This window comes from Fringilla coelebs, assembly GCF_963513975.1.
Source record: "Fringilla coelebs genome assembly, chromosome: 28".
NCBI lineage: Eukaryota > Metazoa > Chordata > Aves > Passeriformes > Fringillidae > Fringilla > Fringilla coelebs.
The window spans coordinates 5,947,519-5,969,855 of record NC_140054.1 but is presented as its reverse complement, the minus strand read 5'-3'; the positions used below and the strand labels follow the sequence as shown (position 1 = coordinate 5,969,855).

The 22,337-nt window shown below is 49.6% G+C and overlaps 3 protein-coding genes across 7 annotated transcripts in view; all 3 read right to left on the bottom strand.

Moving 5' to 3' along the window:
• SRRM1 (serine and arginine repetitive matrix 1) overlaps positions 1-1,499 on the bottom strand; it is a 17,164-nt gene extending 15,665 nt beyond the window's left edge. For all 5 annotated transcript variants that reach the window (XM_084222753.1, XM_084222754.1, XM_084222755.1 and 2 more), the window contains exon 1: positions 1,399-1,499. In XM_084222753.1, coding sequence (XP_084078879.1) covers positions 1,399-1,419 — 21 coding nt within the window. In that variant the 5' untranslated portion in view covers positions 1,420-1,499. The remainder of the gene's footprint in view (positions 1-1,398) is intronic.
• A 3,249-nt stretch (positions 1,500-4,748) lies between these two features.
• On the bottom strand, positions 4,749-5,621 carry NCMAP (non-compact myelin associated protein; the record flags this gene model as incomplete). The annotated part of the gene is made up of 3 exons (XM_084222812.1): positions 4,749-4,899; positions 5,326-5,410; positions 5,537-5,621. 3 exons carry the CDS (start codon positions 5,619-5,621, stop codon positions 4,758-4,760), a joined length of 312 nt encoding a protein of 103 aa, XP_084078938.1. The 3' UTR covers positions 4,749-4,757.
• Positions 5,622-13,662: 8,041 nt separating this feature from the next.
• RCAN3 (RCAN family member 3) lies at positions 13,663-20,624 on the bottom strand. Its single transcript, XM_084222798.1, has 5 exons — positions 20,429-20,624; positions 17,506-17,745; positions 16,837-17,010; positions 16,208-16,379; positions 13,663-15,710 (listed from the first exon to the last, which is right to left on the bottom strand). Exons 2-5 carry the CDS (start codon positions 17,698-17,700, stop codon positions 15,502-15,504), a joined length of 750 nt encoding a protein of 249 aa, XP_084078924.1. The 5' UTR covers positions 17,701-17,745; positions 20,429-20,624; the 3' UTR covers positions 13,663-15,501.
• Positions 20,625-22,337: the final 1,713 nt, after the last annotated feature.

Below are 22,337 nucleotides of genomic sequence, written 5' to 3'. Positions count from 1 at the left end.
TTTGCAGTCTGTGTGTGGCTTACATAAAACCCCACAGTACTTGCCAGTTTACTCAACAACTGAATGTTCTTTTGGGGTTTTTAAAAGTTATTTCACAAGCCAGAAGGGAAATGGAAAGGAAGTTTCTTGTTGATAACACGTGGCAAGCAGCAAAGGGAACCAAACAGGACAGAGCAAGGGGGCTACAGAAATTGAAGGACAGACAAAATAAGTTTGCACTGAAACTTCACAGAAATGTGAAGAACTGACAGAACTATAAACAGGAGGCTGCTTGGTATGGGGAATCCAAATTGTTGCTCTGCTGCATTTCTGTCATTGCACATTTGGTTCCTCCTGAACCCAGAATAAAACTATTCACAGCCCCATTTCTGTGCCATGCTGCTTTGGTTTTTATAAAATGCCACCTTCCACAGGCCAGTTTAAAAGAATATTAGATTTCTAATCCAGAGTTTTCAGCCCCAGTAATCCTGCTGTCAATCAGCTGTAAACCTTTTAACAACTACATTAGAACGAGTGCAGAATTAATCTGCAATTATTTTTCTCAAGTTAGTCCACGAACAGAGAACTGAAATAAGGGAGGGGTTATGTGTACTACTGTATTTTAAACACATGCTAGCTGCAGGAAATGAAAATAATATGGGCTGAATAAATGAATGAACATAGAAATTGAGATTGGTTCTCAAAAATTATCACGGAAACCCCCCAAATAAGGTCGCTTCAATTGATGGAGGAAAAAGAAGAAAATAAATAGACCCTGCATAGGTTTGGTGGTCTCTGCAGAAAATGCAGCACAGCTGTAAGATTAAAGAAAAAACTCAAGGATTAAAAATAAAATACCAACATATGAATACAGCCTAACTTCTTTTTGCTATGAATATACTTAAAAACCTCTAGAAATAAACCTCAATAAAAATAGGGGCAGGGTTGTTTATTTGCTTTGACCGTGGCCACTAAAGAGCGTGGACAGCGCAAACCCGGCCTGACCCCTCAGAGCCCTTCGGCCCCTTCTCGCCCCCGCGCCTGGGGGGTCGCAGCGGTGACACGGCCCCGCGTGGGTCGGGACCTCCGGGGCCGGGGGCCGCTCAGGGCCCCGTGAGGAGCCTGGCCGGGGAGCGCCGCCCCGGGGGCGCCCGCGGAGCCTCCCCCCGTGCCCAGTCCGGCCCGGAGCCGCTCGATCCCCGCGCTGCCGCCCGGGCCGCGCCGCCGCGGCCTCTTCCCGCCGCCATTTTCTCCGCGGCGAGGAGCCTGCGCAGGGCGGGGGCGGGGGGGCACGGCGGCGCCGCGCGGGGCAACACGGCTCCGGCGCGGGCCTGCAGCGGGGCCGGGCGGTGCCCCCGTGCCCCGGCGGGGCCGCCGCGCCGTCCGCCCGCCCTCAGGGCCCCCCGGGCCGGCACTTACGCGGAAGAACCCGGCGTCCATCTTGGCTCCTCCGCCTCCTCCCGGCCGCGGCGCGCGCTGCCGTCCCGGCGTGCACCGCGCGCCCCCTCAGCCGTGCCGGGGGTGGGGGGGGTGGAGGGAGGGAAGGCGGGAGGGGCGCGAAGGGGTGGGCGGGGCCAGGCGCGCGCCGCGCAGGGTTTCCCCTCGCAGCCTGCTGATTGGCGGAGCGTCGGCGCGCGCGCGGGAGCCGGGCCAATGAGAGAGCTCGGCTGCTCCGGCGCGCGCGGGGGTGAGCGCGTCCGTGAGTCGCGTTCTCGCGAGATGTTGGCCCCCGCAGCTATTGCCGATGTCGGTGTCTCGCGAGATCTCTGGTCCCCTCACGGCCGCGGCTCCCTCAGGGACGGCGGCGGGGCCGGTCCGGTTCGTGAGGGCACAGCCGCCTCAGCCCCCGGCAGCGGCCCCTCGGCCATGGCCCCTCGGCTCCTTCCCGGAATAACAGAGGTCCCTGGGCTCAAGGCAGGGCTCTGAAGAAGTGACGGAGGAGTTGGGGTTGGAGGGGGCCTCTGGACATGTCCCAGGCCAGCCCCCTGTCAAGGCAGGGTGACCCGGAGCAGGTGGTACAGGGACACGTCCAGGTGGGTGTGGGATGTCCCCACAGAGCGAGACTCCAGCCCTCCCTGGGCAGCTGTTCCAGGGCTCTGCCACCCTCATGGAAAGAAGCTCTTCCTCAGGTTGAGGTGGAACTCGTTATGTTTTATTTTATGGCCATTGCTCCTCGTCCTGTCTCTGAACAGAGCCTGGCACTGTCCTCTGACACCCCCTTGGGGATATTTTATGGGATCCCCTCTCAGCCTTCGCTCCCCCAGGATAATCAGGCCCAGCTCCCACAGTCTCTCCTCATCAGGGAGATGCTCCAGACCCCAAATCATCTTTGTGCCCTCCACTGGACCCCCTCCAGTAGCTCCCTGCCTTTGTGGTCCAGAGGAGGAGTCATGAGCTCTCCAGCCCGTCCCACTCTGGACAAACTGGTGTGACTGGTGGAGGTCGCTGACCTCTGTGGCTCTTTCTGGGCTGAATTACAGATGCATTTTTGGGAAGTAAATTGGTTATGGGGCTCAGGAATAAAACCCAAGGGAAATTATCATATTTTATCTGCTTAGAGTTGTAGTAATCTGAGTCTTGCACGGCCAAACTTTGGACAGTGCTTTACTTGGCTGCTCAACAGCCCTGGCACCGTGGATGAGGGAGTTTAGTAAAGGTGACAGCTGAAGCTGGGATTGCTTTATGTTTTTGCTGAGGAACACGGCTTAGAACCCGTGGGAAGGCAGGAGGACACTAGGTGGAGCTCCGTGCTCTCTGCTGGGTTAAGGAGGATGGAAATAAGGGGGGAGAGCTGAGTTTTGGGGTCAGGACTTACCCAGCAGTGAAAAATTAAACATTTTACCAGAGTATCTGGATCAGTGAAATTCCAGCTGGAGGATCTGACCTGCTGAAGATCCTGTAGAACTTTAGGGGGAAAACCCAACCATTGATTCTTGCAAGGCAAGGCCAGCTGAGGGGGAGCATTCCCAAAATCTGTGTGTTTGGAAGTGGAACCTGGAGGCCAAATCAGGACAGGTTTGGATCAGCCCTGAGGCAGCTGATGTTACCAGGGCAGGGAGAGTGTGAGGTTGTTCCTGGAAAGCTCAAATCCTCAGCAAATGGCACAGAGCAGGGGTTTTTGTTCCTTGAGAAGGTGTTCTGCTTGCTCAGCACCAGCTCTGGGTTTTGCTGCCAGGAGGGGTTGTGGGGCCTCCCAGGAGGTGCCAACGTGATGCAGATTTTAGTGGTATTTGAATTTTTCAGCTGGAGCAATGCTGGTGTGGCCCCAGCAGCCAGTTCTGCTGCCAGCAATAGTAATTCTGTGCAACTGGAACTGCTTGCAGTAGTTCTGCTCACTCTGCCTGTGAACTGTGCTGGCTTGAAATGAAGCAAATGGAAAGTAAACAAAATGTGCTACAAGTAGGTCTGGCTAGGGATGGTAAAAAAACAACAGTAAGATGGGATTATCTTCCCCAAAAATCTTGATTTTGGTCCCATGGAACTGCTCAGAGAACATCCAGAGATAGAAACAGAAAACCAGCTCCTTTATATTCTTTTGGAAGAAATATTAGGTGTGCATCTGCTGTCCCTTTTGAATTCTTAAATCAGTCTTCCCTGGCACAAAAAATAAGGTAAAGAACCTGGACAAGAGAAATATTTACAAGGAGATTCAGAAACTTCACAAACAGCTGTCCCAATATTTGGTTTGGAATCCAAACCGTGCTCCAGTTTCAGCCAAAAAAGAATATTGCAAAGTAATTGAATTTAGTTTCTGCACAATAAAAATTACCAGTTAGTTAAACTGACCTGCTCAAGAGATCCAAGCTTAATGGAAAAAAATATGAAATATAAAATCTCAGACAATCTGGCAGTCAGTGTCTGACAATGGTGCTCTGTGTTCCCACCCCGTGGGCTGTGAGTGTCCCTGGGAATTCCTTTGTGCCACTGCTGCACACCCACAGCCCTCACACTCACAAAACAGCCTCGCTTTGGGTTGGTTTTGAGAATAAAAAATGGCTAAAAATAGTTGGGCTGCACCAGAGAACAAAGCCTTGCAGGGTGAGTGGCACGTTGGGGTGCACAGAGCCTCCCTTGCTTTGTCCAAGCTGGTTTTTTCTATTTCCATGCTTATTTTTTTCAGTTAAAGAACTCAGATTTTGTGTAAGACAGAGCATTCTAACACAGCTCCAGCCATGAACCTGAATTGAGAGTGAAACCCCTCAGACACTGAGTTCCTTCAGAAATGGAGTTACTGAGTTTATAGAAATAGTTTAAAAATACTTGAAAATAAGAAGTAACTTTTTTTTTTCCTCAACCTGTACATATGTGAGATAAGAAACATGAAATAGTAGTAAAGATAAATACAATTTTGATGCTTCCTGTACTGCCCATCAGGTATAAAATAAGCCACAAACCTCTTCCATGTAACTCGTAACAGTCTCGGGTCCAAACTGAGTTTGGGGCATGTCCAGACTTTTCCTCCAGTTCATCAGCAGAACAGAGAGGGTTCAGAGTCTCTGAGGAAGCAAAAGCTCCACAAAACCTGGGCATCTTCTCTTCCTGGTTTATCCAGACCCAGAGGAGGCCTCGCTGCCATCCTGATGATTCCTAAACCTCCCTCTGTTATTTCAGTCACAGGAAAAGTGTCCAGACCTTTGGTTTTTCCTCCCAAAGCAGGAACCAGGGTTTCTATCAGTTTACAGAGGGAATCACAGCTGGCTGCTGCTCCCAGTGCAGCTCTCTGAGGAGTCCCAGCTCCGTGGGATAACAATTCCATCTCTTTGGCAGGGAGCTCCTGGTTACCTGCTCTGCAGGTGGATGTCCACAGGGATGAAGGTCACCGAGGGCTGCTGGGCCAGGCTGTGGCTGCTGTGCCCCACAGGAGGTGGCACTGCCAGCTTGGAGGCTTTGGGTTCCAGCTCCCGCCGTACTCGCATGCGCCTGGCAAAGGTAAAAGGGGAATTGGCACCCGGGCTGGGCTCGCCTCTCCCAGGGTGAGTTTTGGGGAGGTTCCCACACAACCCAGTCAAGCCAAGCCAGGATTTCATCCCAAAGATACCAAAAGCCCTCCCAGAGCATGTGAGCTCTGAGAAGTGAGGAGTCAAACTCTCCCTCTGGCAGCCTTGGTGCACACTCAGACTTTCCCCACCAGGAATCCCTAAAAAGAGCTCCCACCATGCAGCCTCCGTCAAGGAGCTCTTCGTGCTTCCTAAGATCCAAGCACAGAGCACTGACAGTGAGGTTCAGTACCCTGCAATCAGCACTTCAGTGCTTAGATTCTCCTGGAAATTTTCAGCAACAAGCTGAAATGCTCTGTTAGCTGAGAGCAGGGACTTTGGTCCATCCTGGCTTGGTTTGGTCACGTACCTGTTGTATGTTTTCAGGATGAGCAGAACCACTGTGAAAATTATAATCACCCCCACCACGATGGCAGCAACTATTGCTCCAGAACCTGGGAGAGAAGCAGGAAGGGAAAAAAACCCCATATTTACAAAGTTGTCACTGTAGTGTTTGAAGTTTGATAAGTTCAAAGTCCACTTAAAACCAAAAAGAGCCACCACCCCACGCCTTTCCTTACTCTGATAGAGGTTGTATTCTTGAGACTTTACGGTCACATTCACTGAGAGCTGAGTGTTATTGGTCAGTGGCGTGGCTGTCGTCATCTTGAGTTGGCTGCAGAGGGGAAAGAGGAGTGAATTCCTAAAATCTTAACCCAAATTTCACAGTGCTAATTAGACAACTGCCCACCAAAGGCTCAGAGCCTGCCAAGTGCAGGCTTACTGAACTGGGGTTCTTTATATTTTCATTGTGGTAGAAACCTGGCCCTGCTGAGGGAATGGAAATTCAAAATTGGTATGATGGAAACTTTAGTACAATCTTGAGCAATGTGCCTACAATATCCCCTGGTAAGTGTTAATAGGATGAAATAAAATATAAACACAATAATGCATTTTAAATGCTTTGGGATTTTAGTATCACCTCTGGTCGACATTCAGATCACTGAGCAAAAGAGTGTGAAGGATTCTGCATCCAAAATTTCAGCAATATCTTGAGGGAAGGGAAAAACTCATCACAGAAATGTTTAAAAACTCCATTATAAAATAGGATTTAAAGGAGCTTCATTCATCTAACATGGAGAAGAGAAACCATTTAACCCTTTCACTTGGAGCTCCAAAAGTGGCAGGACAAGCACCAACCCATGAACATTGCAACGTGGCTGTGGCAGGAGGTTGTGAGTTCAGTCCTGTGTCAGCTCAGGTCTGTTATTGGAAGTGGATGAACTTCCAAGGGCACAGCTGAAAACATGCCTGTGTTTTGGTGGGTAAAACTGTGCATCTGGAAAGAGCAGCCGGGATGTTTGCTGGTTTTAAAAGGGTTTTCCAAGTGTCCCTGGAAACCTGAGCCATTAAAGGACTCCTTCAGCCTGAGAGGGGTGTGAGCACCACTTCAAAGAGCCCTCTGGAACCAGCTCAGCTCCCAGTCCCGGAGCTGAGACACTCCAGCTGCCCCTTGAAAAGTAAATTATCCTTCAGCACTTGATATGGAACTGTTTCCCACTTCGGATGCTGCTCAGTACAGCCAGGCAGGACTCTGGTGCTCCCCTGGGATTTTGTGTGGCATGGTAACTTTAATTTTACACAGCACAAGATAAACAATAGCCAGAAATAATTCAGAGGAAATCAGTTGGTAATAAAAATTAATACCAATTAAAAACTTGCAGAGCAGGTCAGTGAGGAATGAGAGGGATCAGGAAGCAGCAGGAAGGGAAGTGGTTGGTTTCTGACTGGGATTCAGGATCAGAACTGCAAGGGCCACTCTTCAAATACTCCAATCCTCTCAAGTTAAAAGTTTGGTTTTCTTCTTTTCATCTAAAAACCAAAATAACTTTGCCACAAGCCTGTAACTGGGTCATTCTCCTGTGAGTGAATGATTCCTTTGTTTAGCCAAGGCTAAGTTAATTCAGCAGCATGAGCATCAGCTGAGATATTTTGTGTTTAGACTCTGCCCAGCTCTGTTGTCCAGCACAGGGTTCACACACACCTCAGAGGAACCTGGGAGGCACCAGAGCTCAGGGACAGCTGCTCCTGTCTCCCCACCCATCCTCCCCTATGGAAAAAGGTTTAACCAGTGGCAGCAGAGGCTCAAGAGATTCTTCATGAAAAGCTGATCAAGTGTTCTGACTATGGGCATAATTCAGAAAAAGACACATCCAGCTCTCACCTTGTGGCTCCAAATGCCAGACCTACAGAAGCCTTTTTTTCCTCCTCTGGCTATCAAAATTAAAACTCCAAATAAATAAGGCTGAATATTTTAATATTAAGCCATGAAATATTCATCCTTCCTACCTTCCTTCTGGGTCAAACCACCTTGGGAATGGGGAGCTGTTTGTGCATGAGTCACACAGACCCAAAGAATTTTTACTGTCGTAGTGAAACCACCTGTTTATGAAAGGGATTAATTTATCCAGCAGGCTGCACCAATTGAGGTGCAGTTTGAAAACTGCAGCAGGTTGGGATTTTTCTGCTTTGTGTAGCAAGTCAAGAGCTGCAAGCTCTGTGTCTCCAGCCAGGGTGGAAGGTGCCAGTCCTGCTCTTACCTGGAGTCCCAGCTCCATTCCTGCCCTGTGAATCAGCAGGTTACACCTGACCAATTCTCTGCTGCAAGAAAGACCCAGAAAAACCCAGCAAAATCCATGGGAACCTACTGATTTTCAGCCTGCACCCTACTCTGTTCAGAAAAACATTTGGAAAATCAGGAGTGCTGGATAAAAGCCATTCAGCAGGGGAGAAGAAGTGGACTTTGATACAGTAATCACAGGACATTCTTTGTCCATGACACAGGGCTGCACTTCCCCCTGTGCACACACACCTGCCTGGGCTCTCAGAGCCTCTCATTCACTCTCACTCTCCACACTGCTGGTTATTTTTGCATCCCCACGTTATGGAGCTGGAAATCTTTCCATAAATTTCAGCTTTGGGCACGTTTCCATTTCAAACACCTTGGCAGATACAGGGGATACGTTGTTCTGGCAAGGGGGAGCAGTGCCCCCTTTTCCAAAGCCTCCCTGCTGCCCCTGCCCTGCTGGACTGAGCTGAGGGGCCCTGCTGGGCTGGGTTTGTTTGGGAGGAGATGGGGATCAGAGCTCACCTGTCAGCAGCACCTGGCAGGGGGGGCACAGGGAACAGAGGGGGTTGTTTGAGGGTTTCTCCAGGGTGGCTGGACTTGGAGAGGCAGCTCCCTGCCAGGGAAGGCAGGTGCTGGTTAGGAGGACACAGACTCAGTGCTTTCACCTGGGAAAAGGTGGGGTTTGCATGGAACTGGGTTGTTCCTGCCCTCACCTTCCCAGCACCCCGGGAACACCGCCAGGGATCGAGGCAAGCTGTGATTTCAGGGAGTAATAAAAACACAACGTCCTTCAGAGAGACCTGAACGTGCCTGGGTTTACCTTGAGAGGCTCCAAACAGGGAGGAAGGAGGAAAGAAAAGCCCAAGTTCAAAGTGGCCTGAGGCAAACAACCCTCCCTGTGTGAGCCTGAGTGTCCCCATGTCAGGGCAGCACCTTTACATAAGCATTTTCTCAGGTTCTGGCATGAGCTGCCCAGGTTGAGCTGCTGCTAAAACACACATTAAAAGCAGTTCATTGCCTTGCCAAGACAAAGACAGTGGCACAAACTGCAGGCAGCTAAAAACTCCTCAGTAATTTTACCTGCCTGGTTTAGATCATGAGAGGTACTAAAACCCCTCAGATCCCACAGGTGACAAAAAGTGGCAACAGGACCCCCAAAAGGAACACCCTCATTTCTAAAGCCATGCCTGGAAATATAAACTTGGTTGACTTTTGTCACTGACTTGCCCAGAGCAGTGTCTAAACCAGACTGTGAAGTGCACATGGCCCAATTAGGTTTTCTTTAAAGCCAGCAATTAAAGGGGCTTAGAAAAAAGAGGAAGAGGGGCTTTTCATGCAGGCAGCACATGGAATGGCTAGATGGTTAGATGGGATATTGGGAAAAAACTTCTTCCCTGTGAGGGTGATGAGGCCCTGGCACAGGGTGCCCAGAGCAGCTGCCCCTGGATCCCTGGCAGTGCCCAAGGCCAGGTTGGACACTGGGGCTTGGAGCAGCCTGGGACAGTGGGAGGTGTCCCTGCCATGGCAGGGATGGCACTGGAGGGGCTTTAAGGTCTTTTCAAACCCAACCTGCTCTGTGATTCTATATGTAAAAAATTCTGTAAACAGTACAAAGGATCCACATAGAAATGCATTTCCTCTCGCTGCACACAGCAGCACAGAGGCAGTCCCAGGATTTCTGGCCTATGCCAACTTGTTAAATCAGTGAGGCACCTTCCCTCTGCAGAGCCCTGAAGACACACACAGCAGCTGATGCCTCACACTTGCAGCCTGCTGTCCACCAGAACCCCTTGGCAAACCCTCAGTGCCCCAATCTGGCACCCACAGAGGGACAATAACTCTGTCAGACCCAGAAGTCACTGGTCTCTGCTCTGCCTTTGTCTCCTGATTTGTAATCACTAAATCAACGCCTCCTGCCACCCAGCACAATGCATCCCATCAGTGAAAGCTGTTTACAAAAAGCTACGCTTCCTTTAGCAAGGACTTCCTGGGGCATTAAATACATTAATTACCAGGAAAAACCAGAAATCACCATTTAAACCTGTCAGCAGCTTCAGTGTGTTCCCAAATAATGCAAGCAGTGTAGTTTTGTTCTGTGCTGGAGACGCTCAGTGAACTGTAACACAATGCTCTGAGCTTTCGAGTTCTTTTCCTGTTAAATATTACTCTGCCAGCTCTTTCCAGCACGCTGCTCAGTAGATTGGAGAAATAAAAAGTATAGAAAAAAAAAAACCAAACCAACAAAAACCCAAACCCACAAACTAATAACCACCACCAAAGCCATATTTATAGTGCCAGGGTTGAATAAGTCAGGACAAGAGATTGAGCGTCCCCAGCGATGAAAGGACACCGCCGGCGATGCAATGAGCGCGCGGGCTGCTCTTTCTGCGAGGAGGAAACCGCGCCAGAGCAGTCCCAGTCCCGTCCCTTACGGGCTCCCACTTAATGGAACAACTGCCCAAGCACCAATTGAACAGCAAAACGTGCGAGGACATCTGCTCTCTATTTCTTTCTGGTTTGGAGGTACCGATAAGGAACTCGCGTTTCCCGTGGTACATCCACAGCGCCTCGCGCACAAACCCGGAGTAACCGCGCTGCAACCTCCGCTTGGAACGGCGGCGGAAAGGAGCGGAGCTTTGGGGCAGAGAGGAACAGAGTTTTAGGGCAGAAAGGTTACAGTTATCCCCATTCAGAGCGGTTCCTACACCCGACCCTCAGCCGGCGCTACTCACGGAGGATGCTGCGGGCTCGGAGCTCCGGCGCTGCCGCAGCGGCTCCCGGCTCCGTCCGCCCGCCGGGGCTGCGGGGCTGCCCCCTCCGCCGCTCCCGCCCCTTCCCCGGCCCGGAGCTGCCCAGCGCAGCCCAGCCCAGCCCCGCCGCTGCTGCGGCTGGAGCCCCGGCACAGCCCCGCCGCCGCAGGTGCCTCCCCGGGGCCGCCCAGCCCGGCCCGGCCCCCGGCGCCGCCTCCCCGGGCCCGTGCGGGGCTGCCCCCGATCCCGCCGGGCAGCGGCTGGAGGATGGAGGATAAAGCCCCGTCTCGCAGCGGGAGTTCCCAAGCTTTGGGAACAGTCCGGTTTCTGCGGCTCTTCGATGCCCAAAGGTCTCCCAGGCACTTCAGGAGAAGGATCCCAAGCACATCCAGCCCAAAGACAGAATGAGTGGTTTTGTCTGCTCATCAATGGAATCAAAAGGATCAAACTGGAAAGGAATCCTCGCCTTTAACTTGTACTTCGTTGGCTTTATCCTCCAGAGGAGTGAGACCACAATCCCTGTCTGGATTTTTCCTGTGGCCATCACATTTGAGAAAGGGGTCTGTCTCCTGCCTGGGCCTGATGCTGCTCCCAAGGGAAACCAGGAAACCACAGGAACAAGCCACAGCCCTCATTCAGGCTCCATTCGTGGTTTAGGGTTGTCAAGCTGCTGTGCAGATGTTCCCCCCCGTTCTTCATTTCAGCTGCCCCACTGCAGCCAGAGCCACATCACCCACCTCCCTTATAATGCATCCTGAAACAGGAGGAAACCTGCTCCCTCCAGAATCCCACCTGCCTATGGAAGGCAGCAACAGCGGGGTCCTGATGGTCCATAAACATTTCCAGTGGATTTCTTGGGAAGACCAGAGTCCAGTTGGGATGAAAAATGAGGTCCTTCCTTACCTTGCAGCTCTCCCTTTCCTCCTCCAGAAACATTTGTGCCCTTAACACAGCTCATGCTTCACTCTGATGTCCACCATAAGCTGATTTCCACACAGAACCCATAGAACACAACCACAGAGGCTCTTTCACCAGAAACCAGTTTCCAGATCCAATTATTTAGCAAATTTTTTGTACAGCTGCAAAGACCTACCTCAATCCCACTGCAGCCCATGCAGCTCCTTAAAACCAGAGAGAGAAATCCCAGCAGGGATTACTCACCAATCGTCTTTCCAAGGGAATACATTTCCCTTGATTGATTTCCTTACAGTGACTGTCCCATCCTGCATAAACAAGCAGGAGCACGAGGCTCTCCTGGGAGCAGGAGTGGTTTTCCAGCCACGAGCCTTTTCTGGGCTGTATCTCTGGAGAGCAAAGGGGCTTCTTTCAACAGTCAGCAGCCATAACTGGGATGAGGTATGAATGTAAGTTAATAAAAATAACAAATAACTCAATTTAAGTAGTACAAGAATGGAGGCATCAGCCCCTGTGACCAGCCAGCAGCACAAATAATAGCAAATGTGAGTTCTCAAAGCCTCTGTGACAGCAGAGGGTGGGACTTTCCCGAGGGTTAGTCCCTCACCAGGTCCTAAATTTGTAGCCCTTTACTATGAGCTAGAGCCACACACCAAGTTTATACTCTGTTAAATGTATAAATAAATCTTTATACATTGTTACATCAGTGACCCAGTTTGCAGGCACCAACCCTGAGTTTATCCCATTAAAGGAGGACCAAAGGAGACTCTGGGATGCTCCATAAAATCCTGATGAAGTCAATGGACATCAAAGGATAAAACGTAACTCTGAATTAACTCCAGGCTTACTACAGCATTACCAACCCCTAGGAAGTGACACAGCCTTACAAGGTGTGGAGTCACAGTGAATTTACCATGGAGCAGGTTTGGACTCCTCCTGGAACAGCTCTGCAGGTTAATCTGCAGTTTGCCTGCCCCTGGCAGGGTACAGCAGAGCTGGAGTGTCTTAGTGAGAACCAAGAGGAAACAGATATCACAGCAGATATCAAAACCAGCTAAAAATTCATTATGATTGAGTTTGGAACTGAATTGTGAAATCAAGCCCTCCATGCACCCACAGCCTCAGAAATAATTACCAGACCCCCCCTGGGAAGGATGAAGGGAGCTGAGGTGACCTGTCCCAGCAGGAGGGCACAGCTCAGCCTGGCTGCCCTCCCAGTCCCTGTCCTGTGCCTGGGATCCCAGCACAGAGCCACAGAGGACAGGAATTGGTTCTTTTTATAAGTTTTATGTAAGAGCAAGCCAGACTGCCAGAATGTCTTTCCCACTGCCTCACCCGATGCTGCTGATGGTTGGAATATGTTCCCTTCACCAGGGGAATCAAACATTCCCTACAAGCCTGAGCATGCCAGTGTTACAGTACAGAGCCTGGGTCAGAGCAGGATTTTAACACCTTAGGGAACATCTAAAACACAGTGTTTTCTACTCTCTAGGCCCTGCTCTTGTTTTATGGAGCAGTTGGACCCTGTGACCCTCCCTGGAACTGTGAGTGATGGCAGGGACAGCTGTGCACACTCACTCACATCTCAGGGTCAGTACCTACAGGAGAAGTCTTTTATCTTGCTCTGCATTTTCTCAAGGGGCTGAAGCTTGGCTGGGGTCTCTTTCCACACCAAGATTCTCTCCTAGCAAGAGTTACACCGAGAGTGGAACAAATAAACAAAACCCAGTAAGATTCACAAACCAAACTTCTGGCTGGTTCTGGGCTCAAAAGTATCCCTAATCCAAACCCAGAGAAAAATGGAAATGAAACCTTTCAGGGAATAAATGGAGCAGTTGGAATTTTATGCACAGGGTCTTTCCAGGGGACAAGGCAGAATGAGGAGCTGCAATCACAGGTTCTCAGTTTTTATAAAACCAAAGTACTCCCATAACTCCAGAACACAAAGAAAACACCACATATTTCAGCTGCTGCTCAAGGAGGACGTTCTAAAGGAATTTGGGGTATTTATTTATACAGAGTGCAGGCTCAGAAAGGGCTGAGTTGGTGCCTCTGTGCAAGCTTGCTGCTAAAAATAGCCCTCAGCAGCAGGTCAGTGGTTAGGAGAAACAGGTTCTGGTGGGGGGCACTGAATCATGGCATAAATAAAGCAAATTCCAGCTTCATTTGCCAAAGCAGGCTGTCACCATGGAGTGGAGCAGGATCACTTCTGATATTGATCAATGGCTTCATTAAAGCTTTGAAGCCTCTGTTTGGCTCCTCCTTCCCACCCAAGGGTCCCAAATCCCTCCTGTGGGTCCGAGGCACAGGGGGTCCCCATCCCATCTGCCCATGAGAACATTGAAGCAGACAGCACCCTCACAGATCTCAGTATCCACCTTGTCCTGATGGAACACAGTCCAAATCCCAAGTGTGAATGGCACTGCATTGTTTTATTTGAAGTGTCTTTACACAATGGAAAGTGCTGGAATGTTGTTCCACATTTTACACATTTATACATCAACAACATCACACTTGATTCTCCTTATAAAATTGTTTCTGAAGGTTTTCCACTTACTCCTACTTACAGCAACTTCTACACTGGGGTAAAAATGAAATAATTTAAAAAATAGAAACACCACAGAGAATCCAACCTGGACTTCTGGAATGTCAAAAATCCATAAGCCTGCTGGATAACACAGGTTTTTGTTGGGTTTTTTACCTTTGTTTTAATTCCACGGAACAGTGAGACAGTGAAGCTGGGCTTGGAGTGACTTCAATACCTGAAGAGATACATAAATACCACACCTGTGATAGATGGACAAACCCCATTTCCCTACCTTTTCCCTCTGTCCTATTCCTGTCTCTGGAGCAAGGATCTGCCTGTGGGATCCCACTCTGAAGCTGGTGGCAGGAGGGATCCTGAGCAGGCACAACACAGAGTTGAAAACCTCCACATCCATGAGAATCCCTGCCCATTCCTTTTCCCCCTGATGTCAGTCAAGTGAAAACACTTCTGGAAGTTCAAGAAGCACATCAGGTACAACTGAAACACACTGAAATGAACCTGAAAAATCTGAATTTCAGAATGATTTCTACACAGGAACATCAGCAGCCTGGTTTGTTCACAAATAATTTTATCTTTTTAAATAGAAAAAAAGAAGAATCTGTCTAGACTAAAAAAGTTTGGCTATAAAATAGCATAAAAGCACAGGAGCAGGTGTTGTTATACCAAGGCATATTTTCCTCCTACTAAAACACTTAACACAAGATCACAAAATCAAAGATCTGTATTCTAAAAGATGCATCCTGGTCTCAGAAGCAGCAGAGGCTCTGTCAGACACACAGGAGGCCACACAGATAAAGTCTTCATGAAAAACAGCAAACAAGGGCTGAAACTGCATAAAAACTGGCTAAGCCAGGCAACTGATTGTCTTTGAAAATACAAAACAGACTGGAGAAGTTAACAATTAACCCTTGGATGTTTTAGCTCCTGCCAGGACCTAACAGTCACTGGATTTATTCAGAGGTGGAGGCTGTCCCAAGGACTGGAGAGGAACAAACATCCCCAGATTGTCAGAGAGGATCAGACACAGCACACTCAACAGCTGGATCCAGATTTCACTCTGCCAGTGTCATTAACTCCTAATTAGGGGTCAGTGCACCACCACAGACACCAGAGCAGGAGTGTTGGTGATGGACTCTGAGGTTCTTCCTCTGGTGTTCTCCCCCCTGCAGTCACCAACCTCCTGAATTCAGCTCCTCAGTGTATTTGTGCCTCATGTCAAATTACAAACACACAGCTGGTATTTCTGAGAAAAGCAAAGGTTAACCCTCACCTCAGCTGGCAAGGAATCTGAGCATAGAGAGTGCATTTCACTTGTGTTCAACACTAGATTAACTGGAAGCTGTTGGACAGATCAGCTTTTAACTGCTGTACAAGGAACTTGCTGGAACCCACTCGTGACAGGAGGAGATTATTTCAGCACTTGGAACATCACACTGTACAACAGAGAGCAAAGGGCAACATCTTAAAAAACCAAAACACAGCCAGACTCCCTAATTGTCACTATTTCAAGTCAGGTGGATTTGCTACACTTGGGGGGGGACTAGTCCCTAAAATTAAAGTGCTTGTCAGAGCATTGGCATCCAAAATCTTGAACATGAGAGACAACTACGAGTCAGATCTGTTGTGACCTACAGCAGCAGCACAGACAGCAACACAGGGACTCGCCGGGTGCCTGCAGTTGGTACCACGTGCAGCGGCTCAGCTCTAGCAGGGCATTGTCCCCCCCACCTCCAGGGCACACTCAAAGGCTTTGGAGTCACTCAGGATGGTGGGGGGTGGGTCTGGGCGCCGTGTCTGCAGGATCTTCTGCTTGGGGTTCTTCATCTCCTCCTCCTCCTCAGTCTCACTCTCACACACGTGCACAACCACGCTGGGGGTGGAGTCTGTCCCTGCGTGCAGCTCGTACTTCTCCCCTGGGAGCAGCCAGCAAGAGCAAGGTTAAAAACATCCCCAAGGAAAAGCATTTAGCTGAAAAACCCCTTAACTTCAACACCACAAGCAAGTAATCATTAATTCCCACCCCATCTTTAATGTGCTCAACCTCCACTCTTCACCAAAGGCCTTAAAACAGTTCCTGTAGCAGTTACAGCACACTTTGAATGCAATCAATCTTTTAATTGCCATTTAGAGGAAGGGAGACATCAGAACATGAGCAGCAAACACATTTCTAAGTGACATCATTTGTGCTGTATATTTCTGTGCCATTTGTAAACTAAAAGCTACAAAAGCATTTGAGCACATCAAGCCTCCCCATTTTCTGCTTTTCACAGAAAGCAAACACCACATTTCCCAGGAAGGCTCAGAAAGAGAAGAGACTCATTTTCTTCTCACAGAAAAGGACAAGTAGATAAACTCCCTCAATAGCCACTTTTGAAGGGAAGTACCAAAAAAAGCAGGTAAAGGTCCCTACCTGGCCCCAGCTTGGAGACAGCACAGAGCAGGTCATAATTGATCAGAGGAGTTGCATCTTCACTCTGTTTCCACCCCACTGGGGGAGAGGCAGGGGGGGAAATCAGGAACTGTTTCACAGGTTGTGGAGGAAGGAGGTAGGACTTGTCCCCAATTTCACTGGACACCTGCACCTGCAGGCAAAGCCAGGAGACAGAGAGCACAAATATTAATTCCCTTGTTATTTGGTTTATTTCCCCACTCATGCACATCCATGTCCTGCACTTAATTCAGCCTAGCTTTAAGAAACAAAATAGGTTCAGCTGTTTGTACAACACCTCAGGGAGCTGCTGCAGCTCAGAGCCTGTGCAGGGGCTGCTGCAGGACCTGTGCCAATGCAACAGGGACAAAGCATCTCTTAGAAAGAGAATTTGGGACCCACTTATTTTGTTTCAACCCCTCTGTGTGTCTGGTTTGGTGACTGTCCCAACAAAACTCAGCTCAAGACAAAAACCAACACTGTGCCCTAAAATTTTGGCACAGCTCAGAACAATGAGGTGATCTCAGATATTTTCCCCAAATGAAGCTCATGGGCAAAGGAGGAATGAGGGAACAAGGACAGAGGTACAAGGTCTCTGTGTCCCACTGTACCTGTGCAAAGTAGAGCTTCAGCTTCTTCCCACTGAACTCGGTCTCGTGCAGCTCTATCCGAGCTCGGGCTGCTGCCTCGGGGTTGCTGAAGTTTATCCTCACCCTCCTGAAGCTCTTGAACAGCTGGAATGTCACCTGCTCGTCATAGACTGTGAAAAGTGCTTCAAACCTTTCCTGGAGAGAAGCACAAACATTCTCCAGGTGCAAAATGAACATTCTCACTCCATGAAAAGATATTTTCCTTTACTGTCCTCTCTCAAATCCCATCCATTTCCTGAATCACCTCAACCTGCACATTCCACACCTCCCTCCCTGCTTGTAAATCCACACTCAGGGCAGCACAGCTTTGTCTCACTGGTTACACCTGAATCCCAAGAGCAAACCGATGTGAATGAGCCCAGAAACTCTGAATGCACCAAGTGCCACCTAGCGAGAGCTGCTCAGTGCTGCAGCTGCACTGCATTGTCATGAAAATCGATTTCATGGTTCTGAAATCCAATTAATAATTTTCAATAATGAAATTCAATTAGTTTACCAGCTCTCTGATCCACAAGAGACCTCATTTACAGATTTTTTTCCCCTCAATTATGATGTGCATTACTACACTGAAAATCCAGACAAAAATGTTCAATGGAACACTGAGAACACCTCACAGTCCTTCTCCCTTACCTTCTCTTCCTGTACCTCAAACACAGCCTCGTGAACACTGCAAGCAAAGAGTGAGGTAGGCAAGTCACTGAAATCCATCATCTCTTCCAAATCCTCTTCATTTTCTCCAAAAATCATCTGCTCCTCCTCCTCCTGGTCGCTGCTGTACAGGTCTGACTGGCTGTCGCTCCAGGACTTCATGGAATCCCTGAGCATCCTCCCTCCTCAGCAGCTCCTCAGGTGCCAGCTTCCAGCAGGGCCCTGCCAGCCAAAAACCCAAACCCAAACGTGAGGATAGCACAGCTTCCTGCCCCACTGTTAAAGGCAAGTCATTTCACAAAGAAGAACAAGAATCAGCACAGAATTTCTGTCCCCCACGAATCTGCAGCACCACCTCCCCCTGCTGAGGATGGAGGGAGGACTCTGCTGCTCCATCAAAGGGAAGATAAAGTCACCCCATCGAGAAACTGCAATTTCTCCTCCCTTTGCTCTGACAGGAATCCAAAATGACAGTGCTGTTCTAGAAGCTTTTCTCCATGACACACTTTACAGTGAGCAACAATTTCTTGTTTAATAATTAAAACCATTTCCTGGGTAATCAGAGCAGTCCTCTGGTATCTGAAAAAATAACTTTATTTCATCAATGACAGCACGTGGACAGAGTTAAATCATCTGTCCAAAGCCTCTCCAAAATTTAAAATCTCCTGATGTAAGGAAATGTCCTTTTCCTACACCTTTCCCATAGGCAGGAATACTTACAGGAGTAGACACATCAAGGAAGACAAAAAAATGCAAATAAGCAAGAGACTAAATAAAAAAACATCAGGGAGAGAATTTTTTATACAATAGAAAAAATTTTACTGGAGTTGACCTTCTGCCACCCAACCCTGCAAAACTCCTGAGGTTGTCACACTGCTCTTAGCTGAGAGAAAAACAGGTTAATTGCACCAGATCTGGGTTGGGAAAGAGTGATTATTTGTGACACAACACTAAAAGAAGGTAGTAAATATATGATGGTTCATTGGCAACGATCTCATTTGAATAGTTGCCTAACGAGGGGGGATTAACTGGGTTAATGACAGCGACTGCCCCAGTCACACCTGGGGATCTCAATGCTGCTGCCCAGCATGGCAGGAAGGATGGAAATTTGGGAGAACAGGCAGCTGGTGGGAACCTCAGTTCTTGTGCTTGCTGATTCATGCAAGGAGGGAAGAGAAAAGGAACAAAAATGCGCCAACATGGTGAAAACAAAAGGCACCATCTGGCTCTGGTGGACTGGGAGCAGCATTCCAGCCTTGGCCTGGTTTTGATCCCACATTCCTGAGGGATCAAACCACCCAACCCACAAATTCTGCTTTTCTGACAGCCCAAAGGATGGGGAGGCCTCCAGCAAGGAGAGAGCAACACTGGCAGAGGAAAAGGAGAGTTTGGAAAGTAAACTCAGTACTTGGATGAATGGGGAATCAAACATGGAGCAGGAAAACACAGAGCAACTCGAGATTTGGTCAGGTCTGAGCCTCAGTGCAGGACAAAGTCAGGCAGCACTGACATTAAACCAAACCCAGCTCAGCACAGACAACACTGGGCTATAGGAGCTACTGCAATAATTTTGTATTTCTTTCTTTTTTAATTAACATTTCATCATAGTTCTGTTGTTTTTAAGCATAAACATCATGGCTAATTCTATTTATTTTCTAAGATAACTGATTTTTCATTTCTTCTCCCAAATCAATTCAAAACACCTGATGACTGAGCGAGGCAAAAATCTCCAGGAGCCCCCTGACATCAGGATGAGACAGGTGAGACTCAGGTATGAATATTAATTAAGAAGTACAGTGAGTAACAGCCCAATGAGAAGTGATATTTGAACAGACTGGGTAGAACTATTTACTGTGCAATTATTAGAAAGCATCAAAATCAGAAGGACACTCCAAACTTGACAGGTACAGGAAGGTGATTATCAGTGCAACAGCCAAACTTCAGGAAAAGGAATTTCTTCACTTACCTCCTTGGAAATGTGAGAGATTCCTGTTTATAGGAAGTGAATCCTATAAATGTGTTTGATGTGAATGGACATATGTAAATCTAAGTTATTTATTACAATCAGCTTATTCTTATCATAGTATTAACAGCAATAGAATTATAAGCAATTTCATTGCAAACTGTTGGATCACTCATAGATTTCAGATTAAACAGCACAATTTAAAGGATCCCAAGAACTAAAGCCACTGGGATCAGACCTTTCACTAAGTCCTTTCTCTGAGCATTAACACCTGCTTATCATTTAAATTCCAGCTGACAGGGAGATGCTTATAAACAAACTCCCCAGCTTCAGAGAAAGCAAAAAATCATCTGAAATGAAAGCAAAGCAGCTCCTGCCATGGGGAGCTGTAGCTCTTCACCGGCACCGGGGAGTTTTCCTTGGCATCCTCTGGAGCAGCAGCTCATTCACAGTCACATCCCGCCGCTCAAGGAATGTGAGGGCTGGGAACAGTGGCAATTTCCACAGGAGCAGTTCAATCTGCTCTGACAGGGAGCGCACAGGAGAAAATCCTTCCGTGGGAGGGCGGGGATGCCCAGAGCAGCTGGGGCTGCCCCTGGATCCCTGGCAGTGCCAAGGCCAGGCTGGACACTGGGGCTGGAGCAGCCTGGCACAGTGTAAGGTGTCCCTGCCATGGCAGGGCTGGCACTGGGTGGGATTTAACCCTTCCCACCCAAACCACGCCACGATTCCAAATCCTGGGGACCCCACGGAGCTGCCCTGGCTCAGCGCGCCGGGACAAACCCGGGGCGGGGGCCGGAGCCTGGGCTGCGAATATTCTTTAATACAAAGCCCCAAACGCTCCATCTCCGCCCTGAGCGAGGATGAAAACAACTTCCCCGCCCGCACCCGCGGCACGGCCCGGCCCGGGGGCGGCTCCGGCGGGGCCGCGGCTCAGCTCACCTGCGGACGGCTCTGCCCGAGGAGCGGCGGGGACGCGCGGGGTCCGTGCGGGGCGGCGGGAGCGCGCGGCGCCCGCGGGTGTCCGGGAGAGGCACCGGGAGCGCGCGGCGCCCGCGGGTCCCGGGGCGGGGCGGCGGCGGGAACGCGCCTGCGCGCGCGTCTCTCTCCCCCCGCCGTCCCCGGGAGCTGAGGGGTGTGTGAGGGGGGTCGGTGACCCGGATGGAGAGAGGGAGGGAGGGAGCGATGAGGGGAAGGGAGACGGAGCGGGAAGGGAGAGAGGCGGGAGGGAGTCGGGGCTCTGCGCATGCCCCGGCCCCGCTGAGGGGCCGCGCGCTCCCGGTCCCGGTCCCGGTCCCGGCCCCGGCCCCGCCGCCTCCCCGGGGCGTTTCACGGGGAGCCCCAGGAGCGCTCCGGGGACACCTCGGGCGGTGTTTGCACGGCTCTGAGCCAGCCCTGGAGAGGCGGCGGGAGCGCAGCGCCCGCTGGGCCCCGAGGAGAGGCCGCCCAGGGTCCCTGTGGGAATGGCTGAGCTCAGAGCGATGAGAATTTATTTAAAAATGCCGCATATCGCCCTCGGAGCAGCTTCCGGACGAGGGGCTGGCGGCTGCTGTGGAGGAAGGAGCTGCCCAGAGCAGCTGGGGCTGCCCCTGGATCCCTGGACGTGTCCAAGGCCGGGCTGGACAGGGCTTGGAGCAACCTGGGACAGTAGAAGGTGTCCCTGCCATGGCAGGGGTGGGATGGGATGAGATTTAAGGTCCCTTCCAACCCACACCATTCTGGGATTCTTTGATTCTTCCCCTGGCGTTAGTCGGGATGGCTCTGCCATCAGCCTCGGCCAGCTGCCAGCTGGGAACAGTGACAGTTTGTGTCCTCCTCGGAGTAAATCACAGCTTAATCCAGCCATGAGATGGTTCAGACAGCCATCATCTGAGCTGGGTGACACATCAGTGCCTGTGCACATTTACCTCTATAAAGAAAGCACAAACCAACATCCTTTCTTTGGTTTTTCACAAAAAACCCACACAAAACTATTGAGTTTCACTGACACTAATATTGAGTTCAACAGCTTCGTCCTCGCTTGAAAAGACAGAAGACAGCGTGGGTTGGTGATATAAGTAGTGAAATTTCTGTGGCTGAAATATTTTCTTTTAAATTTCAGAAATAGACAGAGAAAGATGCTGAGCTAGGCTTCTCTACCAGGCGATTTGTCCCTTTCCCCGGTAAGAAAACAGCAGATGTCACTTCAGGAAGGTAGGATCAGTCTCCCCTGTCCAGGTAAAGGCATTCTGCCATTCAGATGCAGTGCAAATTCATGTGTAACAGGTTACTCTCCCTCCTCAGCCCTCCCTTGCTGCAATCTCCTGCTTTATCGATTCAATACCACATTTTCCTCCCTGGGCAACAATATATTCTCCTTTAATACCACTAACTGCAACATTTGTGTCCACTTCAGTGGCATTTAAAATACTTTGTCTCGTGTAATAACACCTCGTTTGTAGCACTCCTGTAACACTCCTGACATCAATGGCACATCTTTGTATCAGCACTTAGAACACTTGTAAAATAACCCACTAACCCCTGAATGGTGGGTGTTAACAAAGTACTGCCACTTTTATCAGAAATTCTGGGGATTAGGGAAGCCAGGATTCAGTGAAATGCAGCTCTAACACCGAGGCTGCCCTTGGGTTGTTTGTCTTTTCTCCCTTTGTGGTTTGGGACCCCAAGAGATACATTTAATTAAAAGTATCCTGAGGGTTATCCTCTGCTTCTCCCCATGGACTGCAAACCCATCTGGTGAGTGTTAATTAGGTTGGCAAGCAGTCGATTAAGCCAAATTGCCACTTTAATGTACCCCAGACACGGTGCCCTGTGGCTGAGGCTATTCTCAGGAGGTTCAGATGTGTCAGAG